This window comes from Xenopus tropicalis, chromosome 2, assembly GCF_000004195.4.
Source record: "Xenopus tropicalis strain Nigerian chromosome 2, UCB_Xtro_10.0, whole genome shotgun sequence".
NCBI lineage: Eukaryota > Metazoa > Chordata > Amphibia > Anura > Pipidae > Xenopus > Xenopus tropicalis.
The window spans coordinates 135714440-135732009 of NC_030678.2; the positions used below are offsets into that span (position 1 = coordinate 135714440).

At 40.1% G+C, this 17570-nt stretch overlaps 1 protein-coding gene across 4 annotated transcripts in view; it reads right to left on the reverse strand.

Moving 5' to 3' along the window:
- Positions 1 to 1494: 1494 nt before the first annotated feature.
- adcy6 (adenylate cyclase 6) overlaps positions 1495 to 17570 on the reverse strand; it is a 106525-nt gene continuing 90449 nt past the window's right edge. For 3 of the 4 annotated variants that reach the window (XM_012957773.3, XM_012957772.3, XM_002935120.5), the window contains exons 12-23: positions 16621 to 16768; positions 15346 to 15443; positions 14906 to 14993; positions 14712 to 14828; positions 14169 to 14327; positions 13536 to 13711; positions 12879 to 12911; positions 12616 to 12745; positions 11841 to 12104; positions 10778 to 10982; positions 9453 to 9577; positions 1495 to 9300 (exon numbers count right to left, since the gene is read on the reverse strand). In XM_012957773.3, the coding sequence (XP_012813227.1) occupies positions 9172 to 9300; positions 9453 to 9577; positions 10778 to 10982; positions 11841 to 12104; positions 12616 to 12745; positions 12879 to 12911; positions 13536 to 13711; positions 14169 to 14327; positions 14712 to 14828; positions 14906 to 14993; positions 15346 to 15443; positions 16621 to 16768 (1672 nt within the window). In that variant the 3' untranslated portion in view covers positions 1495 to 9171. The remainder of the gene's footprint in view (positions 9301 to 9452; positions 9578 to 10777; positions 10983 to 11840; positions 12105 to 12615; positions 12746 to 12878; positions 12912 to 13535; positions 13712 to 14168; positions 14328 to 14711; positions 14829 to 14905; positions 14994 to 15345; positions 15444 to 16620; positions 16769 to 17570) is intronic. The other variant, XM_031897146.1, reaches the window with a different exon arrangement.

The following is a 17570-nucleotide window of genomic DNA, read 5'->3' on the forward strand; positions in this document are numbered from 1 at the left end:
ACGAACATTTTGCGACTTTTTCGTATTTTTTGCGTATTTTTTCGGTACCAATACGATTTGCGCGAAAAAATGAGAGTTTTTCATAGCCATTACGACTTGCGCGAAAAAACGCGAGTTTTTCGTAGCCATTACGATTCGCTCATATCTTGTCGCGATTTTTTCGTATTGAGCGCTCGTAAGCGGCGGGCGAAACTTTCAGACTTAGCATGATTTTGGAAGCCTCCCATAGGACTCAATGGCACCCTGCAGCTCCAACCTGGCCCAAGGAAAGTCTCCCATAGGGCTCAATGGCACTCTGCAGCTCCAACCCGGCCCAAGGAAAGTCTCCCATAGGGCTCAATGGCACTCTGCAGCTCCAACCCGGCCCAAGGAAAGTCTCCCATAGGGCTCAATGGCACTCTGCAGCTCCAACCCGGCCCAAGGAAAGTCTCCCATAGGGCTCAATGGCACTCTGCAGCTCCAACCCGGCCCAAGGAAAGTCTCCCATAGGGCTCAATGGCACTCTGCAGCTCCAACCCGGCCCAAGGAAAGTCTCCCATAGGGCTCAATGGCACTCTGCAGCTCCAACCCGGCCCAAGGAAAGTCTCCCATAGGGCTCAATGGCACTCTGCAGCTCCAACCTGGCCCAAGGAAAGTCTCCCATAGGACTCAATGGCACCCTGCAGCTCCAACCTGGCCCAAGAAAAGTCACCATACTGAAGCTTGAATGAATCCGAATGTTTCGTACTCGGCGCGAAAGCTGCGAAAAAGTCGCGACTTTTTAATGCTACGAAAAAAATCGCAACTTTCGGAATGGCTACGAAAAAGGCGCGACAATTTTCTGAAAAATCGCAAAATACTGATCATTACGAAAAAAACGCAATCGGACGCATTCGGCCCGTTCGTGGGTTAGTAAATGTGCCCCCTTGTGTGCCATAGCCCAAAGGGAAATGTTTAAATGAAAGCGAGCAAAATAGGATAAGAACTTTGAGGGAGACCCATTAGGTCCCTGAATGGTAAGCAATTTCAAGTGTTTGCAAAAAAGGACATATTGCCCCATTTTCATTGGCCCTAAAATGATTTTTCTGCAGTTTCTAAATAACCAGGTGGTAAATGGCATTTGCATTTACGCTTTTACTGTCTATATCAGACACCTTAGTTGTGAAGTGTTGTAAAAAGATTATTTTTTATGTACCACAACCTTTATCCTGCAGGACCAGACCCAAGAAAGGCCTAGAGACACACATGGCACTAATGAACAGGGAGAAGGCTATGCAAGGTTTCCTCTCTGCTGCCTGTAATGTTGCCAAAGGCTCAGGTAATGGACTCATTACGCCACAAAAACATCAAGGATTTACAGCACTCCTGTTTTCCTCAACAGCACCCAAGCTTTCAAGCACAAATAAAACCTTTTAACTGAACTGTCCCTGTAATACCAAAAAAGGTTTTGACAAACACGTTGTACACTCAAGGATTTAGATTAAATAATTGCCAACACAAATTGGAGACATGGAATTAATGGAAAGAAAAAATGACTTTAATTCTGAAGCATGTGGGTTTTACTTAGTAAGCAAATAGTTAAGTCCTAGAATGGAATCGTAAGCTTTGCATAATATAGAAAGCACTGGATAATTAGGTATCGAAGTGATAGAGCACTTGAAAAAGGTCCTGTTGAGGGCCGAAACCTTAGACTACTTCTGTGCAATGTGTTAACAATAAAGTTGTGATTTTTTAAATAGGTGGTGTGCCAGTCGTGAAATAATATTTGATATATATATATATATATTATATATATATACACACATATAGGTTATTAGCAACTCATTTATTAAGCCTAAAGCTTTGTCGCCAAGTGCCTGTATCACGAGCTCTCACACCGAAAATTAAAGCTTTTCTAATTACAAGGAAGCAGAGGTCCATCTCTTGCTTAGCTTCATATTTCAATACGTGGATACTGTAGGAGTAGAATTTCCATATTTTCTGGGAGTATAAAACATAATGGGGGCGATTCACTAAAGGTCGATAACACTTATCGCATGCTTTTTTGCATTAAAAAGCATGCGAGTAAATACGTACTGGTTCATCAAAGTCATTTCGCATGCATTAAATAGCGTGCTACCGCAATGCATTATTTTTCATGCATTACGTTAATTATCAAATGGAAATAATACTAACGCATGATTCACAAACACATATGAAGCGTTAAACGCGCTAAATATTGCATTAGTCTGTGCGAATATTAACACCTGCTTGGGGCAGGCGGTACTTAAAGAAAATTGTGGTTGGTGAGCTTTTGGCAACACAACATGGACTTTGCAGTGGGATTTTTTTAAGTCTTTGTTGGCCCTAGATTGATGCAGCCTCCAGTTTGCAGGGAAATGGCCATTTTCAGAACAGTAGTTTTCCGAAAGTAATGGTTACGTGCGTAAAATCGTGCGCTAATATAGCAAGCGGCAGCGAGAAATAATACACGCGGTGGAAAATAATACAAGAAAAACGCTCATCACGAGTTAAATAACGCAAAGAACATGGCGTCTTAATTATGACACGTGTCCTTTTAGTGAATCGAGCGTTAAGTCGCAAAAAATAAGCGATAAGATTTTTAACACATGCTATAAATAGCGCTTGTTTTATCGACCTTTAGTGAATCGGCCCCAATATGTATACAAAACATGCAGTAGTCTGGCCTTTGAGGAAGCTTATAAATATGCAAGTCCAACAAGTTTCTGCTTCCAGGTAACTTAGAGTTATCTAAATGATTGCTAAAGAGAACTGGTCAGTTGCGCAACCATCAAAAGCAAGTCAGACCACAAAGTAAAACAGCCAAGTGGCCAGGGAGCTGTGAGTACTTTTTAATTTTCATGATGCTAATATAGCAACTAATTGTAGATTTTGTGACTGGACTTTCTTTTTCCTAAAAGTAAAAAATTACCAGATATTAGCCTGGACCTCCATATTGACCAGGAATATAATGAGCCTTTAACCTTTTCCTGGTTTATCTCCATGACCCATTGTTGCCTTGATAGAATGACTTTGCAGCATTATTAGACAAATGTGCAGGCAACAATTTCACTATTCCCAAGCAGTAAGAAATAAAAATCAGATGTGTGATTTGTATTATAACATTTTGCACCTTTGTGTAAAACACCTCACCTGTACACCCTGGCCTCTCCCTTCCGCCTGGTGCGGCACCCTCGGCAAGAATAAAACCAGCACAGCGTGGAGTCTGTAGACAGGGCAGCAGCCCTTGTGTGTTTATTTGCAGAAAAGGATGTAACATTTAAGTGGCACAATGAAGGGGCCTGCTAATAAACATGCAAGGGCCGCTGTCCTGTCTGCTATAGCCACATTGACCCGTTTATTTCTTGCCTAAGAGACCTTTGTGCAAGCTGCCATTATGGGCTTATGTTCAAACCTGAGTGCATTGTTTGCCTATACTGTGTGTTTGTAGCTATATAATGTAGGGAAGGATTCATGCAAACATGATAAGCTGTTTAGTCCTTGTCTTGACATCCGTCAACGCCTGCAAGAACTGAGTGTAAATTTATAAAGCAAGAGAATGAGAAACCTGCAATACTTTAGTCGGTGTATTTAAGGTGCAAACAAAGAACTGAAGTACTGAATACACTACAGTAGGACACCCCATTTTACCACTTTAGTGAATGGGGTAAAGCTGGTGGTGAAATGTGAGCAAACTGTGTAGCCCGGGTAACGCATTACATTGATAACAATTTCCAGTAATAAAACAATGTGCACATTATATATTTATATAACCCTAAAAATGTCATAAACAGCACATAAAAGTTAATTTGTCTCAGAATATAAAAATATTCAGTATTGTACCATAATCTGACTGTACAGTGTTGGCCTTTGTTACAGACAATTTTGCCTACTCAAGCAATCCATACACACACACACACACATATACACACACTACTGATGGAGCACAATACACATGATACATTGGAAACCACATCCAATCAGAAACCACTAATCTTGCAAGACTTCCAGACACCAAATCAGCAAGAAATTAGTGCAAAACACTCCATTATTTTATGAAAATACTATAAACTGGCCTTGTGGGTCAAAGGCAGGAAAGTGATATTCAATTTAATAAAAGAAAAAGGGAATAAAAAAAAGGAGGGGGGAAAAAAAAGATGGAAATATAAAACATAGGAATGTATAACAACAGGGACCAGAGGGTAGATTTTTTCCCTCTATAAAGTCTTATGGCCCATGTACGTATTATTTACCAGACAGACACTAAGGCAGCATTCTAGTAAATGGAGTTAGTGCAAGGAAAAAAAAAAGAAAAAAGTTGACTGCATTGCACGCCGTGCAGAACCATATATGGGAATATATTTTATTACCAGAAAATAATAAATAGGTGCAAATAGAAGTGAAATTTGAAGCACAAAATTAGGTGCAAAGCATTTACGGATTTTTTTTACCTAATGCCATTGACTACATATCCCTATAGGTGAAGCTAGTTTTTCCTTCAGGAAATCCTTGATAAATGTTTATATTAGCTCCCTATTGAAATCTTCTTAAACGTACCCATAACTGTTTATAGCAAAACTGAAATTTATATATATATACATACATACATACATACACACACACACACACGCAGTCTTCAAGAAGTACAGACAAATGCCAAGGAGCCTCAGAAGTACCTAAAATGGGATATAAAAGCTACAATCCCTTTAGATGTAGAACCTCAAAACAGTGCATGTACATAAGTACTAATTATCTTTTTTTTAAAAAAAAACTTTTGTCTTTTGGAAAAATATGGCACATAGCATTGGCAGAAACCCAGGGCCTGCCTAAGGAAAACTGTGCCCCACGCAGCATAATGCTCCCTTGATCTGCTGCTTTCTTGGAACAAGCCAAAGCTGAGAACAACATGACCTTTGTGTGCAGGGCTAGGGACAGTATCAAATATTAGACATTTAATTGTAGCTTGTGTGTTTTGAGCTCTTAAATGTAAGAATAAGACCAGTCTGTCAGCCATTTACAGGTTGCACGCCCCAAAACTGGCCTTGCCCATGCAGCAATGAGGGACAGAGTTCCCTTCTGGCTAGAAATAATTCAGTATTTATTTTACCCACAAACACGTCTGGGCTCCCCTCCAACTACAGGGTCTGCTTTCTCTGTAATTACGCCCCTGCCCAGAAACAAGATGTAATGGACTCAGTGCAGGGCCAAGAGGTACTTGCAACCACGGCACCCCCCACCTACTGCGCGCCATATTAGTAAATCTGGCCACACTTACGGTGATTTAAAGCATTTCTACAAAGACATAAACACAGAGAACTTTAAAGGAATACTAACACCAAAAAATTAAAGTGGTTTCAAGTAATGAAAATATAATGTATTGTTGCCCTGCACTGGTGAAAATGGTGTGTTTGCTTTAGAAAATCTACTACAGTTTATATAAACAAGCTGCTGTGTAGCCAGGGGGGCAACCATTCAAAGCCAAAAATAGGAGAAAAGGCACAAGTTACACAGTAGATAACAGATATACTGTGTAGTATATATAATGGGATTCTTCAGAACATATCTGTTATCTATTATGAATCCTATGCTTCAATGTCTGCCCCCCATGACTATACAGGAGGTTCTTTATATAAACTATAGTAGGGTTTCTGTAGCAAACACACCAGTTTTACCAGTGCAGGGCAACGCCACATTATATTTTCATTTTAAAACACTTTCATTTTATGATGTTACTGTTCCTTATCTCATATATATTTAACTTTAGCCAAGTCCAGAATGGGGAGCACACCATTAAAAAAATACCAATACTTCGGTGCCAGAGCTTGGGCATACACAGTAGTAGAGAATGACGGCACTCATAGGAGTCATTCTCTACTACAATTTAACTTAAGCCAATAACACAGCTCTCTGCATATTTTTATCTAGAAATAGAGGTGGAATGTGGAATATTGTTTGCCTTTGTCGATTTTCTATAGACATGAACAGGTGTATTTATTCTATATGGTGCTGTGTAATTTCTATCTAGTGACTATGCATCAAGTCACACATTAATAGGGCATACTACACCTATATAAAGGTGAGTAAGAAGAGATGGGGGGGGGGGGGGGTTGATTTATTAGTGCACTGGGCATCCCTTACTGCACATTTAGAAGCCCTAGCATCCAGTGCCATAGGGCAGGCAGTAAGTTCAGGTTTCCTTTGCACCATCAACCAAATGGCACTCTCTAACATGTGGCAGAATGACTGGCAAGTTAGGGGACAGGATGAGGTACACCTCCAGGCAGTTTTGTGTGCAATTCCTAGTACTAAGTTATGAACCAGAATGACCTGCATGTGTAGGCAGGGTTTAATGTTATAAATAACCTGGAGGCTTGCACCTATTTTTTTGCACTTTGCACACTGCCCCATGCATGATAAATGAGCCCTCGGGAACTCAATGCACACAATACAGTCACGTTTTCTTTGTATTTAAGGTAAAGCAAATAGTAAATAAATAAATTGTTGGTTCTAAGAAATAAAGATGAGTCAGTATTTTTAGATGTTATATCTAAGCCACAAGGTTTGGAAAGAATCAGTGTAAGTGTTTCCCACACTTATTTTTATTGGGGAAACAGGTCTTATCTACCAGATCATTTATCTTTATAGGACTCCATTTCCCCATGTGAATATCTCGTACTGGGGTACTATTTAGGATTGTTATTTTAGGTAGGGTAGAAATAATCTTATGGTTTATAAAACTATAACAAAAAACATACTTGACAACAAAGTTTGTGATGTACACAGTACAGGAGATCTAAGGGAATCCTCTTATATCAGCAGCTGGGGGTATTTATTTGGTAGCAGGCAAGTAACAGACTGGTTCCTTTTATTCAATGGGGCTACCAACTTCCCATTTTCTACAGACCTCTCCAAGGCACTTCATTCCTATACGATTCACTGCATATTATTTCATCCTCACTCACTCATGCCCATGGATTAGTATCTTGTTCAAAGGAGAGAACTGTTTAACACAGATTACAGTTCTCACAAGTCACACTGGCCCACTGCTTTCCCCAAATAAACCTATACACAGTCATCCTTATTACTGCAAGGAGCTCTGGACTCTGGGTTACTCCTCTGTGCATGCATGGTTTTAAAAGGGATTTAACCAATGGTACATTTTAATTTCCTTCTTACAATACCCCCTGAAAAGATTTTTTTGCTTAGATTCTTTGTGGAAAAACAAGAAAATAATGTGATATTTACCTAAGAAACAGCCTAAATGACACAGCATTAAGCCAAATGTACAAAAATACATCCATATATATATATATATATATATATATATATATATATATATATATATATATATATATATATATATATATATATGTGGGTGTGTATATAAATATGCTATATGTGTGTGTTTAAGAAACACAAACACACATACATCTATATATATATACTATATATATCTATATCAATAAAGATACAGATATACACACACTTATATGTGTTATTTATATATACACATATCCTTGTAACTTAGTTTTCTCTTTGGCACCAGAGATGGAATTGCACTCCCAGAGAATCTGTTTTTGCTAGGCCCTTTGAAGGCCTCTGGATCAGGACCTGTTTTGGGGACTAAAACCATCAATGCCTGAGACAACAACATGAAACTGACTGACAAGGCCTGTGACCACTACTCTGTGCTTGCTTGTTTGTTTCATGTGGAGGATCTGGCAGGAAGCAAGAGAGGTTCATCACTGCTCTTTCTAATATTTGAGGCTCAACACTTTGGAGTTGTTTTCTTCCCTCTAAGTGCCAGCTGTCGTAAGCACTGCTGGAGGCGACATTTTGTCTTGTGTTAACTGCTTATCTTGCCAGTGGGGCATGCAACTCATTGTCTAACAATATTTTTTGCAGTTAAATCTTTCTTTGACCACTCTTTAATAATCCCAGAACTTGCCTTAAGTAACATAGAGTTATCCTTTAAAAAGTGTTGGTGCTTCATTAACCATTTTATGGTTATCGAACACCTATAATGAAGCACAACTACAGGGATTAAGGCGCTAGATCCCTCTTGCAGTCCAAGGAAGTCAAAGGCCAGATAGTACCTAATGCTGTCTGCACAGCTTCCAAAAGGAAAGGACTAGATCCCTGTTATCTAAATGATGAGCTTCTGATGTGCAGGTCAGATGTAATTTGGCAAATGAGAAGAAGAGAACACCAGCTTCACAGTGAAAAATAGACGTTGTGCGTCAATCCGTAAAGACGCGAAAAACCATCAGTCTCCTTGACCTCTTGCTGTCGAGAGTAAAGATAAAAAGGCAGAGACTGCTGATGTCTCTTTTCATAATGTGGTTCCCCCTGCAATTATAACAAAATCCAGAAGGGATCTCAGAGCCTCTGTTAAATGATTTCCAAGTTTAATGAAATAGCCCAGAATCCACTAGGCGGTAACTCCTGAGAGTCACAAACTGCTCCTTTCAGCAGGTCATTCTCATTCCAGAGCAGTTTAGCAAGTAGGGCTGTTGGGTAAGGGATGGGAAGAGAATGGGAGGTATTTACTGACTTGCTGAAGTTTTGTTTCCCTTTGAAGGCCCCACAGGTGCTGCTGGGATCTTGAAAATACTTTTTTCACCTGCACCTGGAGACAGGTTAGTCAGCCAACAAGAGAAAATATACAGCGCATGAAGACGTACAAGGCAATGCCCTCCTATTCTTTGCTGAGGCCTGCACTTCTGTCTCTTTGGTCAGTTCTTAGAGAAGCTTCTTCTTTAAAACATGTACCATGTATTTTTTAAAACTCTCTCTTGCTTTGTTAAACCCAAGGCAATTAAAATAAAATAAAAATAGAATAATAAAATGTCTTGTTCACAATAAATAACTTGCAAGTACCGCCAGTGAGCATTATTATTATTGTAAGTGCCAGGGTGAAAGCTGCTTCTCTGTGCTTTCAAATACAGTTGAGACTGTCTCCTGGACAGGACAGAGCTCTGTGTCAGGACAGCACGGTCAGTGATCACAGCACCAAACAAACACGCCACTGCCAAGCTCTATGTCTTAGGTGCGGGACTTTGGCACCGCCCAGCCCCATTGCACCTAACTGCTGCTGGGGATGTAGGTAGCTTCCTTATTGTTCTGGTTACTCTGCATTTGGGATAGGAGGAGGCTTCTTGTTCTTTCTGCCCCTAAAAGCAGAGTTCTCTGCTAACTGCTGACTGGTCCATCATTGAGGAAGTAGGTGGTCATTTCTCCTTTCCCTTTGACCTTAATAACCCCACGGCACTCCATTTGGTAACCTTTGGCTGCCAGGACCTGGTACAAATCAGTTGTAACCTATTAACAGAAAAAAAATATTATTTCTTGGTATTATGTTCTAAAAATATGTTCATACTTGCTGTATGTACACATAAGTTGTGAACCCGATGTCAGTACTGTATGCATAAACAGCCAATCAGAAATGACTTTGAGGAAATCCTGATGCCCACCTGTATGCAGTCTGGTAACCCAGTGCTGTCCATGCGACTAGCTACATTCACAGTGTTTCCCCAAATGTCATACTGAGGTTTTCGAGCTCCAATAACTCCAGCGACCACAGGCCCAATATTCAGCCCTGCAAAATACATGACAAAATGGTGCATGGGAAAAATATGGTATCTCTTGTTTCAGTATCTGAATCTACAGCAACTTATTCACAAGGCACAGATCCTACTTGGTTAAAAAATGGCACAATTTAGTTTCCAGTGAGACAATTTTATACGAAAATATTTGAGGGAACAACAATGCACTATTTTCCTAGTCTGGAGATTTGCGTGCAATAAACTCTTATGTGGCTATCTGGCTGCAATGTCCATGAAGGAAAACTACCTCTTTAATTGAATGAGCCCTGTTTAAAAAAAGCCACAGTGACTCTTGTCTGGTAAAACCGGGAGCATGCAATCTGCATTGTTGGCCACACAAAACCTCAAAATTTTAAAGTGCTGGGGGAATTCCTGACCACTCAAATGAACTAAAGAAGTTGCTTGGATAAGTGGTGAAATGTTTGCATGATCACTCGACAGGTTCAATTGCTTTAGACTAAGCACTAATCGATTCTCTATACCATAACCTAGATCAGTGCTATCAAACTGCCCTACCCTGCCTGTGTGTGCCATACTCTGCCTGCCCTACCCTGCCTGTGTGTGCCATACTCTGCCTGCCCTATGTTGCCTGTGTGTGCAATACTCTGCCTGCCCTATGCTGCCTGTGTGTGCAATACTCTGCCTGCCCTACCCTGCCTGTGTGTGCCATACTCTGCCTGTCCTATGCTGCCTGTGTGTGCCATACTCTGCCTGTCCTATGCTGCCTGTGTGTGCCATACTCTGAAAGCCCTATGCTGCCTGTGGGAGATGAACCTGGCAGGTGTTTGTTAGCATTTGGGAATATAGTCATTATATGTTCCCTAAAGTGTGTAATTATGTGCTGGGGGTTGCTGTGCTATCCACAGGAGAGGCGTATGGATTTAAGGGTATGTCTTAATATGATATAATCAACTTCTTTCACATATGAATGATGGGTGATATCCCTGCAGTGAGCACCAACCATTTGGGTTTTTGTGGGGATGGTCTTAATGCACTTGTGGTAACATAGGTTTGGTTTGAAGTAGGTGTGGTTTAAAAAGGGGAGTGATCAAAACTGGCTTCCAATATTGGACCTCCACCATGTAGGCCAGAAAAATTCTGGCCCTTGGTACCACAGAAGTTGGACAGTACTGACCAAGATGAATAAAAACCTTCATTGGAAGTCACTATGCAGCTTACCGTACCAAACTTACCTATTTTCATCTGAAAGTTATTGAAGGAGTGTTCATTTATGTACTTCATCTGCTCCCTGAGCTTCATGGCATAGTCTGCAAGGGCGGTAATATGCGTCTTTCCCTCTTTGTCATATGTGGTGTCATTTAGACCAGATGCTGCCATGTAAGTGCTACCAATAGTCTTAATCTTTTCTAGCTGCTTGAATTTTTCTTCACTGATAATCTGTTAGCCATAAAAGAAAAAAAAAAAGACAAAAGACATGTCAGTAACAGCATTGCAAGGCATGGAACTGAATTACTAAACTTGGAGCACAACTAATGAGTGACAGATGAAGATGATTGGAACTGGATTGGATTAGAATATAGAGAGATCCATGTACCCCTTAGACAATTAAGAGCTTCAGACCTTGAAGGAACCGTGGCCTACTGACCTGTAGACGTGGGGAATTAAAATATAAAATATATACTGTATGGATGGGATTCCTAGTTACTAACTTTATTCTTACATAGTGCTTCTCATTTTATGACAAAATTAATGCAGAATTTATCATGTACAGTGATTTTGTGCCCTGGTGGTTGCCATTTTCAAATTAGTCTTTCTTAGTTCAAGCACCCTCTTCTTTGGGAACAAACCAGATCTCCCAACTCCATGGGGGTAAAATGCATTTTGTGCAGCCGATTAAATTATACAGGTATGAGATCCGTTATCCGGAAATGATTTATCTTTTTCTCTGTAATAATAAATAATAAAACACTGCTATGTACATGATCCCAACTAAGATATAATTAATTCTTATTGGAGGCAAAACAATCCTATTGGGTTTATTTAATATAACTTAAAATTACTTTTAAGCAGACTTAAAGGGGTTGTTTACCTTTGTACAACATTCACAAATCTCAGAGTTTACATTAATAGAACAATCTTTGCCATATACATAGTTAACTAAAATGTGCAGCTGAGGTGGTATGCACCTCAGAATCCCTCTGCTGATCCTTCACTTCCACACAGACCCTGCGCTGGGGGGTGGGGGTTAGTGACTCCTATTAACACCTATGAGTGACTCCTATTAACACCTATCACCTCATCAAAGTCAGCAATGATCTCGTTCAGCAGTCGCAGGCATTCAACCCCCTCGTTGTTCGCCTCCAGCTCCACATAAAACTCAGAGAAGTTACAGATGGAGGCAAACATGACCGCCACACATTCACAGGACTGGTAATACAACTCGTCATTCCTGTGTTCTCGGGCCAGAAAGTGAGCGGCCACATCTTTTGGGAGGATGTTGTGCAGGAGACGTCGGTTATAGGCTTGCAGTTGTTCCATTTCTTCCTTCTCTCCTGTGGCCTGAATATGAAAAAGAAGAGGAAGATCGTAGTCAGACCATATACTTAGGTGTATTGCAAGGTAAGAGGAATAAACTGAATTTAGACACTATTACTGTATGTAAAATGAACATGTTCTTTCTAATATATAGAAGGCAGCCAGATGATGTCAAAATATTTGGCTGCTAAGAAATCAAAGTAGTACTGTAGTCATTTAATCTAAAAATCTAAAACCAGCATTTGTTAACCAAAATGAAAGCCTATACCAGGCCAATAAATAGGCATGCACAGTCAGTCACAGGGTTGGACTGGGCTGGTGGGACACCAGGAAAAGATCTGGTGGGCCTTGGCCTTAGTGGGCTCTGTGGCCCTGCTGACCCAGCCCACTACTCCTGGCGGGACCTGCATGTGTGAGGTACACAGCATGGGGAAAGCAGAAGTTTGCGACTGGGGTGGGGTGGGGGGGCCCTAGGCAGTAGTTCCGGTGGGCCCCTGACATACCAGTTCGATAGTGGTCAGCTATTCCAAAATACCTGCAGCTTCCACAAGAAGTCAAGTCGCGCCGTGGACTCCACTTGCTGGGCATGGAGATACAGTGCCAGAACGAATACAGTCAATATGACAGGAGTCACAAATTTCAGAGCTATTTTACTGCTGGGCAAGCTGCAAACAAAACAAAAATAAAATTGGTTTGATGAGCTGCCCTGAGCACAGTTTTAAGTGATAACTTTTTAATGCTCAGCCAATAAATCCTTATAGTATAGTTTACAGGTATCCTTTATCAGAGATAACTTACCATTCTTCGATGTCCCCAGTTCCATTAATGGGGCTGTGGAAAGATTAAACAATGTAAGTTCTCTTTGCATATTTTATGCAAAAAAATCCCCTTCTATGCCACCCCCAGCTGAACTTACAAGCCCAAGCACAGCTTTACTGTTTAGAGGGGCTTTAGAGAGAATTTTTTTAAACAAAATAATTGTACAGGCCTTCATTACAAGTAATAGTGACTTTCCTTTATAGGGACATGTTAGTGATAACTGCATCTATTAAATGGGACTGTGACACAGTCTATGTGTCTATGCAGAACTATGCTTAGTGTATTCCAATGTGCATAGGACATCACCTAATTTTTGATTTAATAAAAAATATGCAGAAAGTTTCAATAAACTCACACACAATAAATTTCTACAAAGCACACAGACATTGGAATACGTTTTATGGCCACCAGTCCATTTATCAGACTGTTTCACTATAGTTGTACTGTGTCATCAGGGCAATGTCACAGGGGTACAGGCAATATATTTGTTAGGGGCCCAGTAATTAATGGGACAAAGGACCCTAGATGTTCCACTTGTATGAAACCCCAATTAAATTAACAAAAAAAAAGATCTGACATGCATACAACAATATACAATAGAGTCTGAAGCAAACTTCTTGTGCTCCCAGAACTCACAGTGCATTAACTGTCACCAGCAGATCATAGTTGTCAAAAAGAACAACCTCCGGTCCCTCAACGATGACAATGTACAAAATCTGAATGAAAAGCATAAGTGCCAGTTTCCCAATGCTGCTAATCTGCAGGAAGACAGAACAGGCCAACAGGCTCAGCAGAATGCTGTAATTGAAATACTGGGGAAAAAAAAAAGATATATAGTTAGTCACAACACACAACCTTTTTGTGGCATATTCAATGCATCTACTACCCTAAGGGGAAAATATTGTCTTTATAATAATACTTTATGACTTCCCTCTATACATTATACATTAGGAGAGCACAGTTATGCACAGAACATAAACAGTCATTAAAATAAACATATGTGGCATAAAGAGTGAAGCAACAGCCTTTCTTTCTCTCTCATATGCAATCCACCACATTTTTCATTGCTTTAAGCTGAAATTCCCAATGCTAAACAGTAGATGGAGCTCCTCATTCTCTTAAGTGTATTTAAAGTTATCTTTGGCTACAAGAAAGTGCTACAACTGTTCACATTGCCCTCAGCATAAGTGCAGAACAGTACTAACATACATGACACTAGACACCAATTAATGCATCTTGCATCCAAAATGGCATGTGTTTACAACAAACCTCAGGGAAATTGCACAAGGGCTTGTCGGAGTCACATGGAGGAGAGTCCATACTCAGGCTGTAGTTGAGCATTCTGAGATGGCAGACATTGACAAACTTGTAACTAATGTTCAGTTCTTGACCTGCGCAGTCAGTGAGGCTCCTGTGATTACAGGCAAACTGGAAATACATAAAAAGGACAGCAGTTAAAGGAAAACTATTCCCCTGAACAGTATAGGTCTCTATAAAAATATACCATTTAAAACATTTTTAATAGGCCACTTAACATGATATAAACTGTTTGTTTGTTTAGTATTCATTCAAGGGTATAGTTTTCCTTAAAGGAAGATACTTATAGAGTATTTGTCCCTCTCAGACTCGGCAGTTTATCTGGCCATGTATGGGCCCTACACAAAAAGAAGGGTTGTGGGAGCACTGGAAAGCTAAGTTTCTTAGAATTAGAACCATTCTGTAACATACTAAAAGTTAATTAAACGTGAACCACCCCTTTAAGTCTAAAGCAAAGCAATCTTTTAAGCCAAATAATGTGGAGATAACTATTACCATGTTAACAAACGCTGATGTAAACACCAACAGTATGGTTAAGATCCCAATAAGAGTGCTATTGGTTCTTGATTGCACAATCTTCCGAGAAACTCCTTGCAGTGCTGCTGGAAAGAGCTGCAAAAGAAACCAGAGGTGATGTCTCCAGAGCAGTGACCCAAAATTCTCAAACTAGAGTTGTAAGAGACACTCACCTTTATACACGAATATATGGCACAGACAAAGAGTATACTGGCCAGGATGATAAAGACGCTGGTGTAGACTCCAAGCATGAGGAATGAGCTGCAGGAGATAGCCACAGTTACTCACTGCACAAATTTATCTTAAATTTAGAGCAATGGGCTTCGGGCAACTTTGGGTGTTTACCAACCACATATTTCTGCCAAAACATGGCATCCCAGTCACCTGATTGTCAGGAAATTGTAACCTGAAAACCCTGTTGTCTATCTTTAGGCAAGAACCACATTGCAAGAGCTTGAATATATCAGAGAGGCAAATGTAGTCCAATTTTTGGCACCACATGTCTTCGCTACTAAAAACTCTAAAAAATCACCCAATGTGCCTTGCACTACTCATAAACTACTTATAAGCACTATATAGTCATAAACAAGAGCAGATGCACCATTCAACTTACTGAGGAAAGATCACTATCTGGATAAAACAAATAAAGCAGAAAACAAGCAGGGTGCAGGTCACGTAGCCACCAAACCGGTCATCAACCTTCTTGGAGTACTGTAAAAGAGCCATGGAGAAAACAATAATAAGTACTAAAGGCAAATCATCTCACTAAATACTGCTACTGACAGCTCCAAAGCTCCAAGCACCTTCAATCCTGGCTCTGCAACATTCCACTGGCCTTCTACAGGGAGATAGTGAATACGGTCATTTACTACTTAGCACAGAAAGGATTTGTTTTCCTTATTACCCTGTGAGCAATAGCGTATATGACTAAAGGAGAAACAAATCTGGTTAAAAGAAAAATGCAGGTTTTAACTTAACTAATTTATGGACCAATAAGGGAATTCTACTTATCCTCTGAACTTTAAAATTATACTAAAGGTGGTCATACACAGGCCGATTTCATCTGCTGATATCGGTCCTTTAGACCGATTCAGCAGCTTATCTGCCTATGAATGGGCCTCCCTGACTAACAACTGGCCTGAAATTTGGCAGACCTCAGTCAGGTTTGATTTTCTGTTGGATTGGAGACCGTGTCAGGTCGTCGATGTGGTGCCAGATCCGACGACACCTATGTCGCTTGGCGACCTCGCCAAACAAGTGGATCTTACAGTGTATGGCTAATTTCAGTCAATGTACCTGGCAAGCTTTCAATCTAGTAGTAAAATAATACATGTTAGGCCAACCATTCATTGAAATAATGGTGGGCTAAATCTCATCAGATTCCAATAGATGCTATGTAGAGTGGGAAATGAGCAAATCCACTACCCACTAGATATCTAGCCAATCCATGACCAAATGTCAAGAGTAAGTCACTAACTCTTGAGTGGAGTTGGCAGTTACATAGGAAATATTGTTAATAATGTTAAATTATTTCCTTTGTTACTGAGTGCTTTTTTACAGATCATGGAACTCTGAGTGGACTTCTACTAACATCATATCTTGCAGTTGGGGATTACAATTTTTTACATCATATACAAGTTTCAGTGAGGCAAATTACATTACTAAACCCCGATTATAACCGATACCATCAATAAGAACCTTTTATAAGGATATAATTTACTGGATAGTTATAGCTCTTGTGTATTATATTATGGAATTTGAGTGTGCGTTTTTTGGGGTGGTAGATAAGGATGCACACATGCTTCTTTGGCAACTTAACAGAGCCATTTTCCAACCCTTATAGAATTATGTTACATTGCTTTAATCAATGTGATCACAGCACAGCTACCTTTTTCTCCAAGTCTGGCGTCTGAAAGGTGAGGAGGAATTTCTTGACATGGTCTTTTCGAAGTTGATCGATACTACGAGCATCTATTGCTCTAGCTAAAAATTCATCAACTTCATCCTCAGGGTTTAGCGCTTCCTGCGTGTTTCTGCTACAAAAAAAAGGAATTCAGGACTAAATGGACAGTAAGACAGATTGATCTGAAAGGCAGAGTACAAACTAAGAGGGCACAACAGAGAAAAGCAGGCCACATTTAGTAGAAGAGGCGTATAAACATGGGGACAGCAACATCAAACTTCTGAACTGTTGTGCATGGGTGGACAGCTTATAATACGATGCAAGAATAATTATAAGGAAGAGGGAGAAACATGTAGGGACTTGAAATGAAGGAGAAATGATTGGCTATGGCAAGGAAATGTCTTTTAAACTCCAAGCAACCCTATTGCAGCTCATGTGATAAATGAATACTGGGGGGGTGGTTCCTGGGTCATGAAAGTCACTATAAAGGCAGCAGCTGAGAGTACAAAAATGTCCCAATTAACGTTATGTAATAAAAGGCATTGGGGCTCATTTATAAACACTGAGCAAATTTGCACCTGGACAGAACCCCTAGCAACCAGTGATTAGCCTTTTTTTAACCAGCTAAAGCCAGAACAATGAAAGCAAACACCTAACTGGTTGCCATAAGTTACTGACCAGGTGCAAATTTGCCCAGTGATTATAAATGACCCCCACTAAGTTTACCCAGGGACAGTAACCCATATAAACCAATCAACAGGAAGCATTTACTGGTCACCTATTTAAAAGCAAAGAGCTTATCGATTGCTATGGTTACTGCACTTGGGCAAACTTAGAGCTTTTTATTACATATGGGGAAAAATACACGCATAATAATATACTTATTTATCTGACTTATATAATTTAGTTATGACAAGAAATGAAGACATTTTTCC